General features: G+C 45.6%; 1 protein-coding gene across 2 annotated transcripts in view; it reads right to left on the minus strand.

Moving 5' to 3' along the window:
- Nucleotides 1–1,321: 1,321 nt before the first annotated feature.
- Nucleotides 1,322–22,433, minus strand: part of SLC43A2 (solute carrier family 43 member 2) — a 74,022-nt gene continuing 52,910 nt past the window's right edge. For both annotated transcript variants that reach the window (XM_029611678.1, XM_029611679.1), the window contains exons 11-14: nucleotides 5,617–5,746; nucleotides 5,454–5,527; nucleotides 4,542–4,665; nucleotides 1,322–3,979 (exon numbers count right to left, since the gene is read on the minus strand). In XM_029611678.1, the coding sequence (XP_029467538.1) occupies nucleotides 3,818–3,979; nucleotides 4,542–4,665; nucleotides 5,454–5,527; nucleotides 5,617–5,746 (490 nt within the window). In that variant the 3' untranslated portion in view covers nucleotides 1,322–3,817. The remainder of the gene's footprint in view (nucleotides 3,980–4,541; nucleotides 4,666–5,453; nucleotides 5,528–5,616; nucleotides 5,747–22,433) is intronic.

Below are 22,433 nucleotides of genomic sequence, written 5' to 3' on the forward strand. Positions count from 1 at the left end.
TGAGAACAACTATGCTGTATTTGAGCATTTCACATGTTTGTCTCAGTTGAACTGGCTGGAGGTATTCCTTGATTTCCTGTATTGTTTATAAGGGTGGTAATGGTGTTTGGTAGTCTTTAAATTACTCTTTTCAGAAGGATTGGTTTATCTTGGATGTTTTATCTTGTGTGAGCTCTTTGAGTTTGCTCTTATTAAAAACTATCTGCTAGCAGAAAGACACCTCTCTCTGGCTGCAGACAGCTCTGAGACGGACAAGTCTTGTAACATAGCTACTGCTAAGCAAACACTATGTAAGGTTTGCCTTGTTTTTCCCTAGTACACACTGTCCCTGACCTCTGTACAACATTCTCTGATGATATTCTAAATGTTTTAAATATATTTCAGTTTCCCCATTGATTCCTAATGAAATTAAAGCGCATATATGGTTTGGAGTAGGGGTACAGTTTTAGTTTCTTACCCTTTCTGTTGACATTATGGTATAATCCAACACAAAACAAGGAGAAGAGATTTGCACTCCAAAAAATTATCCACATAACATGAGGGAGATGCAAAAGAAGTAATGGTCCAAACAAGGAATAAAGTTAATCTTTTCCCAAGTTGTCATTTATTATTTTTTCAAAATAAAGCAGCTGCTCCAGAACTCAACATATTGAATTACAGTTCTCAAACAGGTTCCCAACATGGACCCGTGTTTCGCGCCAAACTGCGTCGGGAGGGACTAGTAATTGTTTTAAACACTTAATGATGGTATATTGGTGAACATAATTAGAGTAAAGGAGAAAAAATGAAAAAATAATAAATGACAACTTGGGAAAAGATTAACTTTATTCCTTGTTTGGACCATTACTTCTTTTGCATCTCCCTCATGTTGTGTGGATATTATGGTATAAACATGCTGGGGAAATTAGAAGAATAGCTGCAGTATGGAAGAAGGGAGATAGCAGGTCATGCACATTCTAATGAAGCTGCTAGTTTAGGATGCATGAGTCTACATCAAAACCTGCAGATTTGACAACATTCCCCACTCTACTCCTCCCTCAAAAAAAAAAAAAAAAAAAAAAAGGGTAACATAAGGTGTAGTAACTTATTAACCAAATTCTGTTAATACCCTACTACCATAAATTTTTTTAATTCCCAAATTTGGATGAATCAATTCTTAAATGACTGAAAAGAAAACTTTTCTAGGATGCCTGAGGTCCCATACCCAAAATCTATTTTTATATTAACGTTTACTTGTAAATTAACATGAAGTCTCCACACCAGTCTCTGACTCTCAACCATCTCTTTACTGTAAACACAGAAGAAGACAACTGAAGTCAAATACAGTTTATTATCAATATATTTATTTATATTTGTTGACCTGGCAGCAACTCCTACACCTTTGTCCTTCCAGTTTGATCAGAAGCAGGGCTGGCTCTGCTGGTAAAAGTCTTCATTGACAAGGAGCTGGGGATCTTTCCTCTATTTTAGGTGCAGCCGGCCCACCCACAGCCTGTATAATTTGGTCATTGCAGTGATAAGTTCTCCTGGAACTCTGCTAGCATGGACCCTGAATCTAGCCAGACCGTGACTTCCTCCCAGCTGGGTGATCTGGGGAGCAGAAGACCTGACTCTGAGCCAACTGAGGACCTTCTGAATAACAGTGCACAGCACTGCCAATAAACCACCAGGTTGACCCAGAATTTATACTATAACCATTCAAACTAAATCTTATAGAAAAAACATCTTAAAAATTAATACTACACAATGGAAAAAAATTAAATTGGTACATTTTTGAACACTGAATACCACATATAATGTTTGGGACTAAAAGAAATGTTACTACTATTTGAAGAAAGAAACCAGTAAAAATGCTTTCCTTGTGGCCAAGACAAGCCATAAGAATCCCTTGCTGCTGTAGAGAAGACAGGGTGACCCCTTGTTGGCACTGTGTTGGGGGATGGGTTCAGCTTTGGAGCCAGCAAAGCATAATGAGGAGAGATTCATGGTAATCTGTGAAAAGCTAGCATACAGCACAAGTTACTGTGAAACAATGGCTGGCATTGCTTTCATCCCCATCCTGCTTCTGGCAGAGAAACCACAGCCACTGTGTTTTATTGCTTGTAAAGTTGCAGTGAGCATATAGTGATTTAGTGTTTTCCTATCACTCAGTCCCCTTTTTTCTTCTTCTCCCATATATATCTTTAGAGGCACCCCATTTTTTTTCCACAGCTTAAGGGAAACGCAAACAGTACAGAAACTTGGAAAGAGAGCTAAAAGCATCAAACAAATACTTCTGTTAATTAAGACTGCAGGGTGAAAGTAAAGCCTATAAACTTACACACAGAGCCTACTGCTAGCCCATAACTGTGCAAATGCATCGAGGGTCAACATGTAATGGAAACATCCATACTTTCTCCCATCCCTAAACAATTCACAATGGGAAAAAATAAGTTAAATTAAAATGTGCAGTAACATAACAGTATCAAAAGCCAGATTCATTCCTGAAGATACCTAGGGATGGAAAAGCTCCTAATGGTATCATGCAAAGAACAGAAATAAAAATATAGATGTTATAAATCTACAACATACACAAATAAAAAACGGACAGCTATTGCTTTAAAATACCATAGTCAATATATACTGATTGCACATTTTGTAATTTCTGGACTCATAATAGCATATATATTTAGGTAATGGTGACAGTAGGGGGCAGTATTGCTCCACAATAAGCCTAGCTGGTCACTATCTAAGCCTTAGCACTTGAAGAACATGTTGCATATACCCCTTGAAGGCCAGGCGCCATGGCTATTTCTTCTTGAGATGACCATTGCTAGTAGATCTCCACCTTACAGTGATGTTTTAAAGCAGCTCAAACAGTACATTACAATAACTGATCAGAATTGAGGCTCAGGAAATGGACCAGGCCTACACTATAATCAAACTAGAAGCAGCATGTGCAAGTAAATATTTCCCTTTGCAAACCACAGGCTCTTCCACAACATGAAGCGATTTCTAGTATTCTGTAGCCTCTGGCCAAAAAGAAATATGATCATGGCCTTTAAGCAGGTTTGATTCTTTTTTAGAAGGCTGGACTCCATTTTCATTATGGAGCTATTTCTCTACCACTGCTCAACATTCACAAGGATAGCAGTACCAAGGCTGCAGCAGAAAAAGAAGGAGCTCTTTATCCATGTCCCTGCAGCTTATACAGCAGTATCAGCAGCCAGGGTCTTTCATCCCAACATTTCTGCCGCACAATTATTTTGTCTTCAGCTGGCACCTGACCCCAAAGCTCCTGCAGCTCTGGGAACCTCTCGGAGAACAGGGCCAGAGTTCACTCTTTCTAGTATAGTTAACAATTCTTTTAAGAAGGGAAATGCTTAGTTCTACCTGTATGGTAGGATAGTTGTGCATGAGGCCAAGTTACTGAAGCAATAGGCAGATTGGCACAGGGTGAGCACTCTATTGGAAGAGTAGCCATTTAGCTCAATAACTGATAAGAGGAAGCAAAAGAAATTTACAAAGGCTAATGGCTAAACTAACAATAACTCATACTACCATCTATTTTCTGTTGGACTCCAAGCCATACAGATATGCATGTAGTGGTAAATGCCAGGTAAAAGTAGAGCAACAGACCGAACCATACATACAGGTTAGCGGTTCTCCTCCCACAGCGCTGAGCAAGGAGATAGATAATGGCCCTTCTTTGCCAAGAAGGAAAATAGCAATTCTGTATTCTCAAAGAGTAAACAAGTGTCAGCGTATGGGTCTGAAGGTCTGAACTCAAGGATTAGCACCCATATCAAAAGGAGGTGGAAGATATTGAGAAAAAGTTCTAGACAAAAGCTTCTTGCTTAGGGGAGCCATTGATTTTGAGGAAGAGGTTGGCATCTTCACGCTTCTGCTCCTTCTGCCGTTCCAGTCTCTTCTTGTAGCAGATAAGATAGAGCGGGAGGCAGAAACCAAACATACTAACTCCCAGTAGGCCAATGTTTACCTAAAACAGAATCCAAAACATGTAAGCGTGATTCCCCAGACATGCAGTCCAAGCACCCCTTGCTCTGTACCACAAAGGATCAGAGCACGCCTCCCACTGTAGCATAGTATCTTAGTCCTCTGCTCTGACATACTGCTTGCTGAGAGCGGGGGGACATATATTGGGCTTCCCATTTCCCTACCATTGCACTCAGGCCAGGACGTACTTCTATAGATAAATGTAGAGTAATACCAAGCCAAACTATAAGCCTATCACGCTCAAAGCCACTCCCCGCTGAAAGACATAGCATCTTCACAACATATCCCAGGTCCAACACCGCAAATTCATTATGTTCATAGACTGCAAGTCCCTATTCTGGGGGAAGATAACTAATTATAAAGCACCAATCCCTATGGAGGAGTCACAATATTATTAAAACTTGGACTCAAAAATTCCTGCCATGAATTATAATATCCAAATATTAAGAGTTTCCAAGTGAGAACCCTGTCTCCCAAACGGTGCCTTCTTCCTTAAACTGGTATTTGCTATGCCAATGTGTCTTTTCCTGTCATCTCTTCCTTACCCAGAATGCATCTCCCTTGAGAGGTCCCATCATAGCCAGAAACAAGGGTTGCTGCAGAAGGGCGAAGAGAGCACTGACGAGAGACTGCAATCCAGTCAGACTACCAAACTGTGTTGAAGGATACCTGTCCAAGAAAAACAAAAACAGCCTCAGCTAGGAGTGCACGCAGCTCCAGCTCCTGCACAAACAGAAAGTAGATCAGGATATGACAGAAATTTGCTTTTCATTCACCAATCTCATTCTCAGGGCAGGAGATAGAAACCAAAGCTTTAATGCTGCAGCCAAGCCACAGGGCCAGCTCCAGCTACTCTCTACTACAGGAGGCAGATGTTAAAGGTCTACAAAATATGCCACAGGTCCTATAAGGCCTCCACTCACTACTAAGAGGAATTTATTCTCTCCACCCCTAGGAAGAGCTTTTGCCAGTCTTCAGTGCTAGAATCTTTACCTTGTACAAAAGACATCAATTGAAAGTCCAGATTAGTTTAACTTGCTGACAAAACTTAAAAAGCAAAACATGACAGGCTAAAGCACTGATCACTCTTGATGTAAGTTAGCCATTAATTTAAATACTGTGAATTAATATCATGGTACCCTGACTATACTAACAAGTATAAACTATGAATTATCTTTTTATTCAAGAAACTGCTGTAATTTGGTGAATAAAACTATATGGTGACAGCTTTTATTTTTGCCCTTCCACTTTTAATGGATAAAAGATAATGATAGGCAGAGTTCCAGACATTTGAGGTCTCTGTTTTCTGCACCTACTAGATAATGGCAGAATTGGCAATCTTAATTTTCCCTAAAAAAATCTTTAAGAAATTATAAATACAAGACCTACAAATGCAGAACCAAAACAGAACCAGCTGTACTGCACTGAGCTTGAGATCTGGAGAGTCAAAGACTTACACAGCTGCATATAAACCTCCAACTGCAGAATGGATGAATCCTCTGACAACAGTGTGCAAAATAAAGGAAAGGATCTAAAAAGAGGAGCAAAAAAAAAAAGTCTGGTTATAACCATTCTGATATCCAAGCAAGAAATTGTGATCTCTGTCTTTAAAGCCCCTACCTGCAAAGGCAGATTGGGAACAAGACAAGTAACTCCAAAGCCAACCAGCAGCACATTAGTAAATGCAAACGCTCTCATGGCATTTGTGACCTTCTGAATCTGGCGGTCTCGCTTCTTTTTCTTGTGGCCTCTGAGAATAAAGAAAGAAGGGTTAATACAATATATTTAAGGACCTTCATTTTTAGTTTTTGTTTCCCCAGGAATTTATCAGCGTGTGTTACAAGAACAAAAAAACTAGGATAAATCGGTGGGGAAAAGGATAATTTCCTTTTCTCTAGTGAAGACAGGTTAATCCACGACCAGTGAGTTATGCACCTCTACCAGCAGATGGAGATTGAGCAAAGCTGATGTCATGGTATATATACCACTGCACTGACATCAGCCTGCCAGTATTCTTTGCAAAAACCAAGTGTGGATAAACTAACACCATTTGATTATAACTTTTAATAGACAACTACTCAAGTACTTAGGCAACAGGAAACACTGAGCTCAAAGAGGGTAACATCACTAATCTAGGAACTAAAACTGACACGAGTTATCCCCGGATATGCAACAACTCAGCAGAACCAGAGAACCATAAACTGGCAGCCAAGGGCAGGAAGGTGGATTAACCTGTCTTCACTAGAGAAAAGGAAATTATTAGGTAAGTAGTAATTTCTCAGCATTTAGACAGGTTAATCCACACCTAGTGGTATGTACCAAAGATACTGAACAGGGTGGGAGGCTGCCCGCGGTCCAACCATCACTGTACACATAGAATCTGCGTCCTCTCGGGCCTACACATCCAGGCGATAATACCTTGAAAACGTTTGTAAGGAGGAGCATGTCGCAGCTCAGCAAATCTCGATAGGAGACATCAATCAAAGCTCTGCCCATGATGCTAACTGAGCTCTAGTGGAATGAACCCTAACCCTTTATGCAACGGCAACTCAGCATCCACATACGTGGCTGTGATAAACCTCCTTAACCCAATGGTTTAACATAGCCTACAATGCTGACTCACCCTGTTTACCTCCACTGTGGAGAACACCCAGGTGGTCAGTCTTCCTGAGAGGTTTTAATAACCTCCAATATCGCATCAGTTGCCTCTTGACTTCCAAGCTCCGCAATATATGATATTCATCCATATCTCTCTCCCTTTCTAGCATTGGCAGAGAAATAGACTGGTTCAAATCAAAATCCGAGGCCACTTCCAGCTAAAAGGATGGAACAGTCCGAAACTGGACTGCCCCCATAGTCACCCGCAGGAACTGTTCCCAGCAAGAAAGAGCCTGCAGATTGGACCCAATGCATGGAACAATTCACCATGAGAAACAGTCTTCAAGAATTTAACCTCAAGTAGAGGCTACACAGTGGCCAAAAAGTGGAATTTGCCAAGATCCTAGAGCCAGATTAACACTCCATGAGAGCACTGGCAACCGCAAGGGAGGATAAAGAAGCCTCACCCTCTACAAAACTGGGCTTATCCGGATGGGCCGACAAAGGTCCGCTATTCACCTGACCCTTGAAAACAAGTAAGGGCTGCCACCTGCACCTTCAAGAATTTAAGGGCAAAGCTTTTAAGTGACCCATCCTATAAGAATTCCAAAATGAGTTGGATTTTAAATGAATGAGGAAGCATGCCTCGTTCCTCACACCAAGCCCCAAACTCTCCAAACCCGAATGTAAGCTAAAGAAGGGGAGAACTTTTGATCTCAAAGCAAGATGGAAATCACAGTAGTGGAAAATCCATGCTTCAGCAACTGAGCCCTTTCAAGGACCATACTGAAAGACAAAATTGAGACAGACCTCTACACGAAGAATAGGTCCCTGACATAGCAGGTCCCTGTGGAGCAGTAACCGGGAAGGAGAGTCCTCCAGGAATATGCAGATCTGCATACCACAGCTTCCTGGGCCAATCTGGAGCCACCTTCGATCTTCCATTCACTCTGCCCAACATGGGCCAGGGGAAAAAGCATACCAAAGCTGGTCTTCCAGCCTCTCCCTTTGAGACATTGATGCCCAAGGACTTCAGATCTCCCCTGCAACTGAAAAAAGGGGATGAACCTTCGTATTGTGCAGTGTCGCTCACAAGTCTATAAACAGTAGACCCCAGTGGCTCACTATGAGCTGGAAAGTTTAGTATGATAATTCCCATTTTCCTGGATCCAGACTGTCAGAGGGAGGGGGGATTGGCTCTTACATAGTCTTTTCCTGCAATGTGGGAGGCAGAGAATTCCTGAAGATTTACTTCCGCCCATTCCAAGACCTGGGCTATTTCTTGCAACACTCCTGCTGGCTCTTGGTGCCTTCCTGGTGATTGATGTAAGCCACTATCGTCGTAGTGTCTGACATTACTTGGAGTGCTTAATCCTGCCAGCAGTCAACAAACCACAAGCATGCCAACCAAATGGCACATGCTTCCAGACAATTGATACTCCAGAGATTCCTCTGCAGTCCAGTACCCCTGTGCCATCAACTCCTGTCAGTGAGCCTCCCAATCCTGGAGGCTTGCAGTTAGTCCAGAGTTCGAAGGGAAACGTCTTCTCAGATGATCCATTTTCAACCACCACTGCATTTGGATGCTAATCTTCACTGGCAACTGAAGTTGTCCTGAGACTGTGGATTCCAACGTGCTGAAGAGGACATATATGTGCCCTTCCCCATGGGGCCATTTCTAGGGTGGCTATGATCAACCGAACACTTGCAGATAAGACCATACCGCTGGATGAATTGCTTCTGTCAATAGCTGCACCTGCGCTATCAGTTTCTGAAAGTGGACCTCTGGCAGGAATACCCTGCCTTGCTTTGTGTCAAAACAAACTCTGAGACATTCCAGCATCTGAGACAGCTGCAACTTTCCCTTGGCCAAGTTTACCAACCAACCTAGTTATTGCAGCAAGGAAACCACCTTGCACAAGGGCCTGAATACTCTCTCCATGCTTTTGGCCCAAATTATCCAAATGTCTAGGTACGGATGGAGCAGATTGCCATCCTGTCTTGACACTGTCACTACTACCACCAGGACCTTGGTAAAGGTCGTGGGCATGGTGGCCAAACCATAAGGTAGCACTTGAAACCAATAATGTTGCCCCAAAACAGCGAACTGCAGAAACAATTGATGCTCCAGCCAAATGGGAATATGTAGAAACACCTCTGACAAACCCAGAGATGTAAGAAACTCCTTCGATTGTACTGCCATTATCACCAAGCGTAAGGTTTCCATGAGTAAACGAGCCACTCACAATGACTATTGACTCCCTTTAGGACCAGGATGGGGCAAAAGGAACCCTCTTTCTTGGATACAATAAAATAAATGGAACAGCGGCCCATACTTTCTTATGACTTAACAGTGGAATGACGGCTCACCAGCTCAGGGGCCTCGACAAGGTAACCTTCACTGTCAACCTCTTTCCTGGAGAGTTGCAAGGAGGTACCAATAAGTTATCCTGAGGAATGCAGAACTCCACAGCATGGCTGTCCCTTATCACCTAAAGAACCCATTGGTCTGACGTGATCTTGACCCACCTCAGATAGGAGGAGACAAGCAAACCTTTATCTCCAGTTCTAGGAGGTGGGTCGACACACCTTCATGAGAGGGGGGTTGCTATATTTGGGCTTCACAGCAGGATGTTCCCTCTAATCTTGTCAGCACTGCCTGGCAGAGTCCTCTAAGTTGATGCTTTTCTGTAGGGTTGAAAGAGTCTGAAACTCCTAGCATGGCCCTTCGCCCTGAAAGAGCATGGCGCCTGCTTTTAATGCTCTGGCAAAAAAGGAACCTGGGACTTATCCCACCTATTGGTCACCTACTCCCAACTTTCTCCCACAATAAGAGTGATCCTTTAAGGGAAATTTCATAAAATTAGAGAGTCTGAAATTGTGGCAGCTGACCAATTCTCAGCCACAGCTTATGCCTGGCTGCTAACACCAAAGCCACCCCTCTGACAGAGGGATGGACCAAGGCGCAGCCCATATCTGCCAAAAAGGAGGCTGCCAGTTCCATCACTGCCCTGATATTCAAAACCAGTCTCATCGATTTTCTGAGATATAAGCAAACAAGCACAAGTCACCGGGGAGCAGCAAGAGCCTATCTGCGAGATTTTTTTTTTAAACTGAAACTAGAAATTAAGTACTTGCTTGATCCAAATAAGACAGAAAGAGGGAGAAAATAGACTTTCCCAAACAATCTAGCTGACTAGAGGGGAGCCGCATGGTCTGCCATCTGCTGGAGATAGAGAAAAAACTAAAAGGGTATTCTCTATCAGGACAGTGCTCACCCTGCATCCCTTCAGTATTTCTCTCCATCTGCTGGACAGGAGGCTCAAACCCACTGTCTGGACTGATCCGGGTACGTACAGGGAACTACAATTCACTGCCACCGCCTCAAGGCCTGTGCAAGGACAGCCTTAATTCTCCTATCCTGTGCATCCTCCAATACCACTCCCTCTTCTATAGGAAAGACTGTGTGCTTGAAGACTGCACACACCAGTGTATCCACGTTTGGAAAATGCAACTGGTCTCTCTCACTGTTGGATCAAGAGGGTACAGCCCTACCAATGCTTGTCTCCCTTTAAAATTAGCTTCCGGAGTGCCCCATTCAAGGCCAATCAAAATACTAAAATGGGATTCTTTTCTGGCTCAGACATGGAACCAACATCCGGTACTCCCAGCATCATCAGTGTCTGGGAAATTAGAGCCAGCAACCCATCTATATGACTTCAAACCCAGAGGGATTTCCCCATCCTCCAGGGAGTAAGGAGCGCCCTCTTCATCAGAGCCAGCGGGGTCCCCCATCAGTCGAACCCACTGCAGGCTGAGGCGTTCTCAGACGCTTATCTGCGGCAAGAGACTTGCGGGATTCCGCAGCCTGCGATCCTGAACTTCCAGGTTTGGCCCGCTCCGCCAACGTTAAAAAGGGCTGTAGCCCTTGAAAATTTTCCACCCTCGAAAAAGGGTGGAAGGATCCATACCAAACCAGGGGCTGGAGTGGTGCCCACTGAGAAATCCTCCCCTGCTGAAATTCTAGTTAGGGGAGCCTCAAAACCATGCAAAACGTCTGACAGATCCCCCTCTGGTCCCATTCCCGCATCCTACTGGGATGGGATGGGCTCAGCCAAATCAGCGGGATACAACTCTCCCTGAGCCTCTAGGCAGTGCTAACAAGATTAGAGGCAACATCCTGCTGTGAAGCCCAAATATGGCAAGCAGTGCAAATCACAAGGCGCTGAGGATTTTTTGCTACCAGCACCATGGATAAGACGTCCACTAGCAGCATACTTAAAAACAAACAACTGACAACTGTGCGTCTAAATGTGCGTCCTTACAAGGCAAGCCCAGACAGGACACCCAAAAAAACAGGATGCCCAAGTATGGGATGCCTAAATTTGAGATAGGATGTCTAAGCGTGTACTCTCTCATGGATGAAGAGCGTAGGCACTAGGATCTGATGAATGCTCGAACTATGGACGCCCAATCTGCGCAGTCCAGACAGACGCCCAACCTGGACATGCAGAAGCAAACCGACGTCAGTCACTGTTTCGTGGCAGACTTGCGCAGAAGGAGGCATGCGAACACTAATGCAACCTACCATGCAGCATCTCGGAGAAGCTTGAGAGCGGGACTAGCCAAAAGGCTGCTCAACTCACCAAAACTGCCGTGACTCCTCAAACCCCTCACAGAGGTGGGAACGAACATTGGATGAAAGTGCTGACATTCGGAGACCAGATTAGAAGAGGGGGAAAGGAATCTCTAAAATTATACCTCTCTTATGTTTTTTTTTTTTTTTTGTTACATCACCTTACCTGAGCTCAGTCTGTCCCGGCCGAGTACAGAGTCTGTCTCTGGCTGTCGGGGGGGAGAAGGCAAATGTCTTCACCACTACACTTGGCTTCCTGCACTTGCTAACCTCTCAGCTAATTCTCACCTTGAAGTTAAGCCCACGCCAGAAAACTAGCTACCGGACCAAGGCACTCAACTGAGGAGAGATCATGAGATATCTTTTTTTTTTTTTTTTTTTATAAACAAGGAATCCCCAAGTAGGGAGATGAAAGTCCACCATATGCTGGAGATGGAGAATACTGGCAGGCTGATATCAAAGCAGGGGTATATATACCGGGACATCAGCTTTGCTCCATCTCCATCTGCTGGTAGAGGTGCATAACACACTGGTAATCGCATCCTGTCTGAATGCTGAGAAAGGACTCATTTTTCTTGGTAAATCAGTTATATTTTTCCCAGGAATTTCTCACTGTTCAATATAACAAAAACAAAACAACTAAAACTGAAGGATCCCAAGTATATTTTAAAGAGTAAAGAGGAGCACATCCTGTAGAAGTAAACAAGTCAAGGGGAAAGAGGTGACATCCCAGACTGTGATGAATGCATGTCTTTTTTTTTTTTTTTTTAAAGACTAAAATATGCACTTCAGTGTCAGAACTGGAGGGTAAAATGGTTTCTTGGGGTATTGCTTTAAATGAGGTATCTATGGTTGATCCATTTTTGGGTGTGGATAAAGAGTTTTACCATAAACCAGGTTCTTTGCAGACAGTAGGATGAATTAACCGTGACATTATCTGATGGTGCTGAACAGAGCCTCTCTTAGCTCATATAGTTTTTGCTCTACTGAGCAGACAAGGGAGTTCTCACGCAAGTCCCTTAGTTGATAGTAGAGTTTAGCTTTAACTCTATAAGTCGACTCTCCATGGTGGACAGGCATTAAAGCATGGCTAATTCATCCTGCTATCAATGGAGAACCCGATTTACAGTAAGCAAACTTGCTTTCTCTGTTGACAAGCAGTGTCGAATTAGCCGTGATGTGGGGAGTCCCAAGCTGAGGGTTGCATGGCAGAGCATTTACTGAAGAAATAACCCAGAAACCCCCCCCCCCAATGGAGAGTGGACTACCGAGTGAAAAGGCTTCAAACTGCTTGTCTAAATTTACTGTCACTTCTTGTTAGATGTGAACTGCCGACCAGGGTGCAGCTTTGCAAATGTCTTCAAAAGACACAACTCACAGATGAGCCACTGAGGTAGCCATGACTCTCACTTGATGAGCCTTGACAGAGTCCAAGATCTGGAGGTCAGCCAGAGCATAGCAATGCACAATGCAGTCTACTAGCCAGTTGGACAATGTGCACTCAGCAACCGCTATTCCCATTCTGTTGGGATAAGGAGTTAAAAAGTTGAGAAGTCTGGTGATGTAGTCAAGTCCTCTTAAGAGAAGTCCAGGCCCTGAATATAAGACTTTCATGTGCATAAGGTCTTGAGAAAACCATAGGCAATGCAATGGTTTGATTTAGACAGAAAGAAAACTACTTTTAGCAGAAACTTGGGGTGAGTAAGGATACTGCTTTGTTGTGGAAAAACTGCATGTACAGTGACTAATGGATTAATGCCTGCAGATCATGGATTCTTCTAGCCGAAGCGATCGTGACTAGGAATACCACCTTCCAGGTGAGAAACTTCAAGAAAGTTGGCTAGCTAGGTGGTTTGGCAGTGAGGTCTTATATGCCATAGGCCTTTCATGAACTTTGAAAGGATGTATAGATAGTTTGCCATCCACTTGAACAATACCAAGCCACAAGAGCTTGGAGATGAACTTTGATCGATGACGTACTGAGACCCAAAGAAGAGAAGATGAACAAGAACTGGAGTAACTCTATAGGCTTGCAGGTAAACAGGTCCTCACTAGACACCAAGATGAAAATCTTTTCCATTTAAAACTGTAAGCTCTTTTTGTTAAAGGGTTCCTTGTGAAAATCACAATGTCTCAAACCTCCTTGGATGACGACACTGTTGAGATTAGTAAGCAGTCAATATCCATGTCATCAAGTTGTGAGAGGAAAGATTTGGATGGCGCAGATGCCCCTACTCCTAAATTAAGAGTCAGCCTGGATCCTAGAGGGTCCAGAGGACTGATTAACAGGACAAGATACAAAACCATAACCTGCGTGGGTCACGTGAATGTGGATCAAGCATGCCAGATACTTCCAGCGCTTTCTGCACGGTCCTGGCCACTAGCAGAAGAGGATGAAAAGCATACAGTAGATCTGCACCCCATTTGAGCAGAAATGCATCCAGAGTGGACATGAACTTGCTTTGACAAATGGAGCTGATTTTTTCCCACTTTCTTCTGATGTGAGGGAGAGGGGAGTCGGGGGACAGGAAGATCAACCCCAGAGACCAAATCATCTGTCTAGCATTGCTTGATAGAGACATTTAAATATCTCAAAAGATTTCCATGCACAGGAGGTGAACCTCTTTCAATGGAAAAAGAGGCTCTAGAATGCGGGTCAGTGTAGCTGGATTTAAAAAAGGTTTGGATAAGTTCTTGGAGGAGAAGTGCATTACCTGCTATTAATAAAGTTTACTTAGAAAATAGCCACGGCTATTACTGGCATCAGTAGCATGGGATCTTCTTGGTGTTTGGGTAATTGCCAGGTACTTGTGACCTGGATTGGCCACTGTTGGAAACAGAATGCTGGGCTTGATGAACCCTTGGTCTGACCCAGTATGGCATGTTCTTATGAGGGTGAAAGGGGACAGACTCAGGAGTAATTTTAGGATATATTTCTTTACAGGGTGGTAGATGATTGAAACATCCTCCCAATAGAGGTGGTAGTGACAGGAATTGTGTCTGAATTCAAGGCGGCATGGGATAAATAACAGGATCTCAGAGCAAATTAATTATAAAGCTAAATTAACTGGGACAACTAGATGGGCCATAGTCTTTTTTTCTGCCTTCATGTTTCTATGCTTCTAAGGAAAACCAGCACAGGACCCCAAAGATGACGGCAATTGGGCTGGGGTTCTTGATCACCTCTAAGGGGAATATTCCTGGAGCATGTCCTCAGACTGACTGGACTCTGTGGCAAAGGATGGTCAAAGACTAGCTTGTGTCCTTGGGACATCTGATGGGAGCTCCTAAGTTGTGGAGGCAAGAGGGACTCCCCTTTAGGCAACAAATCTGACACTCTGGACAGGAGAGGTCAAGGAGGGGCCTCCTTGTCACCAGCTGTTAAGTCTTCACTAATTCCAGTCCTTTGGCTGTTGTGCCCTTTGACCAGGAGTTGGGGAAGAGATATCTTCCTCTGACACCAGTACAAATTTGTCTTCCAATGGGTTCCAGGAAGGACCCCTCCCCCCCACCTCCTAGATTAACTGGGCTGGCAGATACATGGAGACCAGAGCATCACTGAACAAAGTGGATCTGGTGTCTCTAAGCAAGGCCCTTGCTCAAGGAGGTGAGATGAAGACAACACTTTATATGAAGGGAGATATTTTAAATAAATAAAATTAAATTATCTATATTCTGCCTATATTGAGGATATCATGCTAGGCAGATTACAAAGTAAACATAAAACAATAATGAATGAATTGTCTAACTATATTACTCTACACTGGCTTCCAGTTGAGCAATGGATTTATTTTAAAATCCCAACACTTGTTTTTAGCAGGTTAAGTACTGAGGCCCATTTCTTCTCATGTGATAAACTGATCTGGTATGAACCCAGGAGACATTCTAGACAAAGTGAGTTGTTAAGGATTATTTTTTTTTTTTTGTTTTTGTTTTGAGGAATGTGAGGGTTCACGGTAGTGCCACCACAGAGAGTGGTAAAACTATGGATTAAGATACCACCTAACATAAGGTTGGAGGGGGACTACTTGGCTTTCTTACAAAGATAAAATCCTGGCATTACCCTTGGTAATGAGAGGTTAAGTAATTGTGGGAAGGATAGTATAAAATGCAGGAGGCATATTAGTCACACTAAACTGATATATTCTGGTGTTTTGTTTTATGTGAAAAGATTAAATGGCTGTATTGTGTTTTATGTTAGTTTTATAATTGTAAGCTATGTCTTATTTTATTGCTTATTATTCACTGCCTTAAGCAGCTTTTATTAAAACTGGGAAGCTGGTTTATAAAACTATGAAAACAAAAGTGCTGTGCTGGGTCAGAAAAACAGTCCATTGAGCCCAACATCCTGACTCCCACAGTTGCCAGGCAGGGCATTGGAAGTATTGGGCAAATGCTATTGCTAATGGGTAGATCTATAACCTTTTGTTCATTCCCAGGAGTACAGAGTGGAGATACTCATTAATGGATCTGTCCTCCAGGAACATGTTCAAACCTTTTGTTAAACTCAGCTACACTGTTAACTTTGAGCACATACAGGTCGATACTGTAAGACCGCGGGAGAGCGGACGAACGCCCGCTCTCCCGGCGCGCGCACCAGCCCTTCGCCGGTGCGGGCGATTCAGTATTTAAATTAGGCGACGCGGGAAAAACGGGGAAAAGGAGGCGCTAGGGACACTAGCGCGTCCCTAGTGCCTCCTTTTTGTCAGGAGCGGCGGCTATCAGCGGGTTTGACAGCCGACGCTCAATTTTGCCGGCGTCGGTTCTCGAGCCCGCTGACAGCCACGGGCTCGGAAACCGGACGCCGGCAAAATTGAGCGTCCGGTTTTCGGCCCGACAGCTGCGGGCCGAATTCAAAATTTATTTTTTTTTTACTTTTTTTTATTTTTGGGGACCTCCGACTTAATATCGCTTTGATATTAAGTCGGAGGGTGCACAGAAAAGCAGTTTTTACTGCTTTTCTGTGCACTTTCCTGGCGCCGGAAGAAATTAGCGCCGACCTTTGGGTCGGCGCTAATTTCTTAGAGTAAAATGTGCGGCTTGGCTGCACATTTTACTTACTGTATCCCGCGTGCATACCTAATAGGGCCATCAACATGCATTTGCATGTTGAGGGCGCTATTAGGTGCCGCGGGTGGGCCGCGTGTTTTCCTCCCCTTACTGAATAAGGGGTAAGGGAAAACACGCTTCCAGAGCAGGCTGACAGTGCGCTCCGACGGAGCACACTTTACTGTATCGACCTGTAATCTCCACTTTGTGTATCAACTGAAAAAAAAAAGACAAACAAAAAAACCCCACCTATCTGCATCGTATACTTAGCCTTCAAATTCCTGGTATCCCTATGTATGCAGTTCTGGCTATGACCACAAGAGTGCACGCTCTGCTGTAGAATGAACGTATGCAGCAAAAAGAGTGCACATTCTGTGCAAAGCTGTGGGATGGATCAGCAAGAAGGGCTTGTGCTGGGGAGAAGTGGAACAAAGTGCTGACTTCAGCCTGGTGAGCTAGTACTTTCTAAAATTTGTTTTAACTCTGAAATCAATTAATTTCATGGAGTGTCCCCTAGTCTTAGAACTATTTACTTGTTCCACACCACACAATTTTATAAACCTCTATCATATCCCCTCTATCTCATCTTTTCCCCAAGCTAAGGAGCCCCAACCTGTTGAGCCTTTCTTCATAAGGGAACTGTTGCCCTTCTATGTATGTTTGAGGTTTTGCTGTATCTTGTTTAGACGAGGTGGCCAGAATTGATCACAATATTCAAGATGGTTACACCATGAATTGATAGAGGCATTGAGATATTCATTTTATTCTCCATTCCTTTCCGAATCATTCTTAACATTCTAATTTGATTTTCTGACAGTCACTGCACTCTGAGCTGAGGATTTCAGTGTTTGGCCACAACCATGCCAAGATCCTTCTTTGAAATAACTCCTACTGTGGAACCCAGCCTTCCTCTTCACCTGGGCAAGCCACTCTACACCAGTGGGTTGTGCACTCCACCCGGCAGATAGGGATGGAAAACAATGACTCGCTGATGTCACCCTCATATAGCTCACCACAGACATTAGCCAGCCAGTATTTCTCTATCTCCAGCAGATGGTGGACATGCATCCTTGCTTGTGGACTGCAGCCTGCCACGACTGAACAGGCCATTTGGACCTCCTGTGGTGGTGGAGTTAGCTCCCTCCCCTCAGTTGAGAGTCTGGAAAAATTCTGGAAATAAGTTCAGAACAGGAGCGAGGTGAAGGCTGTTGCCCTAGCCCTCCTCCTGACAGGGGAAGAGCTCCCGTAAGGTAAGGAGGCAGTCCAGGAGCTGTTAAGATTTGGAATGGCATGCACCTGAGAGTAATTTAAAGGAGATCGCTCTTTAGCAGGATTGTATCCTATGGATCCTAAAGCTAGGGAGCAGCTCCAGTTTCCCAAAGTGGATGCCCTAGTCTGAGCAGTGATGAAGTGGACTACCATTCCGGTAAGTGTCCAGGTTACAGTTGGCCCAGGAAGCTCTGGGAGAGAATGGCTCATACCCGGAACCGGGAGCTGCCTTCCGGGCAGATGCAGGCTATGATTTTGCACATACAGTGGTTCATGGGGTGGCTTCGGTGATTGCAGCATGAATACTCCTTTGGCTGTGAAAGTGGTCTGCTGATACCATTTCAAAGTCGAACCTTGCCTTACCTTTTAAGGGGCACTTCTTATTTGGGGAGGAGTTAGAGAAGATGGCGGGTTGGCGGGGAAGTCTAAATTTCCTCGGTTACCAGGAGGATAGGAAGTCAATCCCTGATTTTTTCAAGCAAGGTGTGATTTTGGAGCTCTCTGTGTTTTTGCTTTACCACAGGTTTGGGTAGTTAGAGGTCCCAGTCTTTTCGGGCAAAGAAGCCAGGCAAGAACAACATCTCTGGATCCGGAACTCTTCGAACCTCCCAATGACATTTTGGGGGTCCATTATCCAGTTCTGGAGACAGGCAGTCACCTGTCTCAATTTTATTAGGAGGTGGACCCACATCACCTCCGACCAGTGGGTTTTGGAAGTGATGCGCGATGGAACCTCTCCGTGCTTGCAAGGCTCTGGAGCGGGAGTCGCTCCGGATTACCCAATCGTCCAGGTAAGGAAAGACATGGACCGAGCAACGCCTGAAGTAGGCAGCCACCACCGCCAAGCATTTGGTGAAGACGCATGGGGCTGATGCCAGCCCAAAGGGCAGCACTTTATACTGAAAATGTGCCGTCCCCACCAGAAAGCAGAGGTACTTCCTGTGGTTGGGAACAATTGTAATATGGGCATAAGCCTTGTTTAAGTCGAGGGAGCAAAGCCAGTTTCCTCTTTGGAGGAGCGGGATCAGCATGCCCAGAGACACCATTTTGAATTTTTCTCTTACAAGAAACCGGTTTAGCGCCCTGAGGTCGAGAATGGGGTGCAGGCCGCCATTCCTTTTCAGAATGAGGAAGTACCTAGAGTAGAAACCGTGGCCCTGCTGTCCGTGGGGAACCGGTTCTACTTCGCCTGCTACAAGAAGGGCGGAAAGTTCTGATTGAAGTACAACCTGCTGGGCGGACGAACCCCCATGATGGAGCGTGCTGAAATTCAGGCGGTAGCCCTGGCGGACAATGGAGAGGGCCCAATCGGTCCGACGTGATCGCCTCCCATCTGTGGGCAAAGCAAAGGAGCCTGCCACTGACCGGGGGATCAACTGCCAGGGGAGCCAGCCTCAGGCTCATACCCCCTCACAGCCAGTCAAAAGCCTGTAGATGGGGCCCTGCTGGGGGGCTGGTTGGGTCCTCAGGGCCCATGGCTGTTGGCCGGGACCCCTGGAACTGGTCTGAGGTAGGCAAGCACGGGTGGCTGGAGAGGAAAATTGGTTCTTACCTGCTAATTTTCCTTCCTGTAATACCACAGATCAGTCCAGAACAGTGGGTTATGCATCCCCCAGCAGATTGAGTCAGAACAAAAAACTTTGGGTACTGCTACATATCTGAGTGTAACACCTGCAGTCCCTCAGTATTGACCTGTACCTAAGCTCAAGCAACTAACCTTAACGGGAGAAGGGGGTTGGACCCCAAAACACAACTTTCAACCAACTCTCCCATAACTGGTCAACAAAACTATTTGACCACCTCGGAACCTGTTCCTTCAAGAGCATCTGCAATAGGAAATTTTCTTCAGCAAATCATTACATCTCAAGGCAGTCTTTTGGAGTCTGAAAAAGGGATGGCTCTGGACTAATCTGTGGTATTACAGGAACGAAAATTAGCAGATAAGAACCAAAGTTTCCTTTCCTGAACATACCCAGATCAGTCAAGACCAGTGGGATGTACCCAAGCCACCCTACACTGGGCGGGAACTCGAAAGACCCGTGTGCAAGTACACTCTCACCGAAGGATGACTCATCTTGCGCCCTAACATCCAAACGATAATGCTTGGTAAAAGTGTGAAGGGAGGACCAAACTGCCGCCCTACAGATTTCCTGTGGTGAAAGAAGCTGACACTCAGCCCAGGAGGTAGCCTACATCCTAGTGGAATGAGCCCTCAGACCCAAGGGCACCTGACGCCCTTGGGCGATGTAGGCAGAGCAAATTGCCTCCCTGATCCACCTACAGATTGTGGCCATAGAAGCTTTGTCACCTTTCTTAGAACCTCCAAATAAGACAAACAGATGATCCAAGCGACAGAAATCATTGGTAACCTCCAAATAGCACAAGAGAGCCAGACAGATATCTAAAAGATGAAGGTCCCTCTCCTGAGGGGAATCCGGGACCATTGCGGAAACCCTGGCAGTTCAACCGCCTGATTGACATGAAAGGCAGATACCACCTTGGGCACAAAGGAAGGAACCGTTCGGAAGGAAACTATCATCATACATCCGAAGGAAAGGATCTCGGCAAGACAAGGCCTGCAACTCCGAAATTCTTTGAGTAGAACAAATGGCCACTAGAAAAAAAACAAACAAAAATACAAACCAGTCTTCAAGGTCAAATCCAATGGCGCTCTGCGTAAAAGCTCAAAACTGGGCTCCACAAAGCACCAAGTTCAAATTCCAGTCCGGACACAAAGGATGGCGGGGAGGATGTAAATGCTTGACCCCCCTTAAGGAACCGGGTAATATCCGGGTGAACAGCCAGAAAGTGACCGTGAAACCTGCCCCATAAGGCACCCAAAGCCGCCATCTGGATTCGAAGGGAATTGAATGCCAAACCCTATTGTAGGAAATCCAAAACCTGGGGAATAGTCGATAGAGGGTCTAAGGAGCGTTGAATGCACCACCCTTCAAAGAGTTCCTTGCACTTGCCGTGCGAGACAACGCACGACTCCAAAGAGGCCTCCTGAACCGGGTGCAAAACTCGAGAGCGAAACCTTCCCTGATCACCTCCAGTACTCACTGGTCCTAGGTAATCCTTGCCCACTCCGTGTAAAAGTTCAACTATCTGCCTCCAACAGCTTCTACGTCAGAATGGATGCCCCTGGCCTCGTTGGGAGGTCTTCCTACTCCCTAAACCATGGCCAGCGGTCTCTCTGCCAGGGTAGTGGCCACCTCGGTCTTGCTTGGGCACAGGAGTTGAAAGTCTACGGCCCGAAATCTGCGCGAATCCTGAAAACGAGTTTGAAGGGGAAACACCTTCCTAAAAGGCTTCCTATCCTCCAGTAACCTGTTGCCCTTGGACTCTCCCAGCAACTTTACCAATTGGTCCAGATCCTCCCCAAAAAGAAGTTGCCCTTAAAAGGGGAGGTTACAAAGCTGGGACTTGGACAACAAATACGCTGACCAATTTTGCAACCAGAGGAGCTGCTACCGCAGATGATACCATGCTACGTGCTAGGGTATGCACCAAATCATACAAAATATCTGCCACATACACAATGCCCGCTTCTAGATGCGAGGCCTGCAAGGGCCCATTACCGCTAGCACTAGAAGCAGAAGAGGCCTCCTGAACCCAGCATAGACATGCCCTCTGCCAGAGGGTGGCACAAACCGCCACCAGAAGACTCAGAGCGGAGACCTCAAAGACCCATTTCAGCTGATCTCCAGCTTGCGGTCCTGCGTGTCCTTCAACACGGCAGCCACGACCATGGGAATGGTGGTCGTCTTTGTCACAGCAGACATTGCCGTGTCTACCTTCGGGACCTTAAGGAGATCCAAAATGTCCTGCAATAGGGGGTAAATCTTTGTCATTGCTCTGCCCACCTTCAAGCCCGCATCTGGAGAGTTCCACTCCTGGATCACCAGCTTGCGGATCTTCTTCAGCAAAGGGAAGGACGCCATCGGCCTCCGAATCCCATCTAGGACCGGGTTAATGCCCTCACTATCAGACTCTTCCTGGGAGACCTTGACTCCCAGGACATCCAAAACCTGAGGGAAAGTGGATGTAGCTCCTCACGCTTAAACAAGCGCAGTAGGCTGGGATCATCACCTTCCAAAGATGAGAACTCATCTGGATGTGGGTCGTCCTGGGTCCCATTGCCCAGATTGTGACTAAGCCCAGGATGCTGATCCCATCCCTGAATCTGGAGCTCCCCCCTGCGGGACTGGCGACCTATCATTGACTCCCGGCCCCTGCTAGCCCCTTGAACGTTGCTGGACATCCAAGGGCCCCCTGGATGCCCGATTGGGCTAAAATTCCGACAGATCCCCTGGACGTGCTGCTCTCTTCAACACTGCCTGCTTCCTGGCCAGGAAAGCCTGGTGAAGCAGAACGAACAAACTCCAGGGAGATGGAGGGGGATGAGGTTTCGCCAGCACACCCTCGGGGTTTTGAGGTGGCATGGCGTCCTGCACCGTAGTCGGTGGGGAACGCTTCAGGCTACCAGAGGATGGGGCCTTCAATGGCGGCTCGACAGCTGCCAATGCCACTTCGGAACCAGAACTGTGTCAAGACAGTGACCAGTGTCTATGCTTTCTGGACTTCCAGCGCTCGGCCCTGTCTTTCCTCGGCACAGAGGATGACGATGACCCCGAGGTCTGCGGGAGGGAATTGATCTCTCTCTCCTTAGGGGTGCTGGATAGTGGGATCACCAGGGGAAGAGATGGAGACTGTTCCCAGCAATCCTTGGGTGTTGGGGACACCGAAGCAGGAGTGGACGATTTCGGAGTCCCAAAGAGCTTCTCCATCTTATTGAGGCACGCCCAACGCCCTTTGAGTGTAATTTGGTCACACAAACAGCACCCACGGACGTCGTGCGAGGCCCCCAGGCAGAGGATACAGA

The sequence above is a fragment of the Rhinatrema bivittatum genome, chromosome 8, assembly GCF_901001135.1.
Source record: "Rhinatrema bivittatum chromosome 8, aRhiBiv1.1, whole genome shotgun sequence".
Classification (NCBI taxonomy): domain Eukaryota; kingdom Metazoa; phylum Chordata; class Amphibia; order Gymnophiona; family Rhinatrematidae; genus Rhinatrema; species Rhinatrema bivittatum.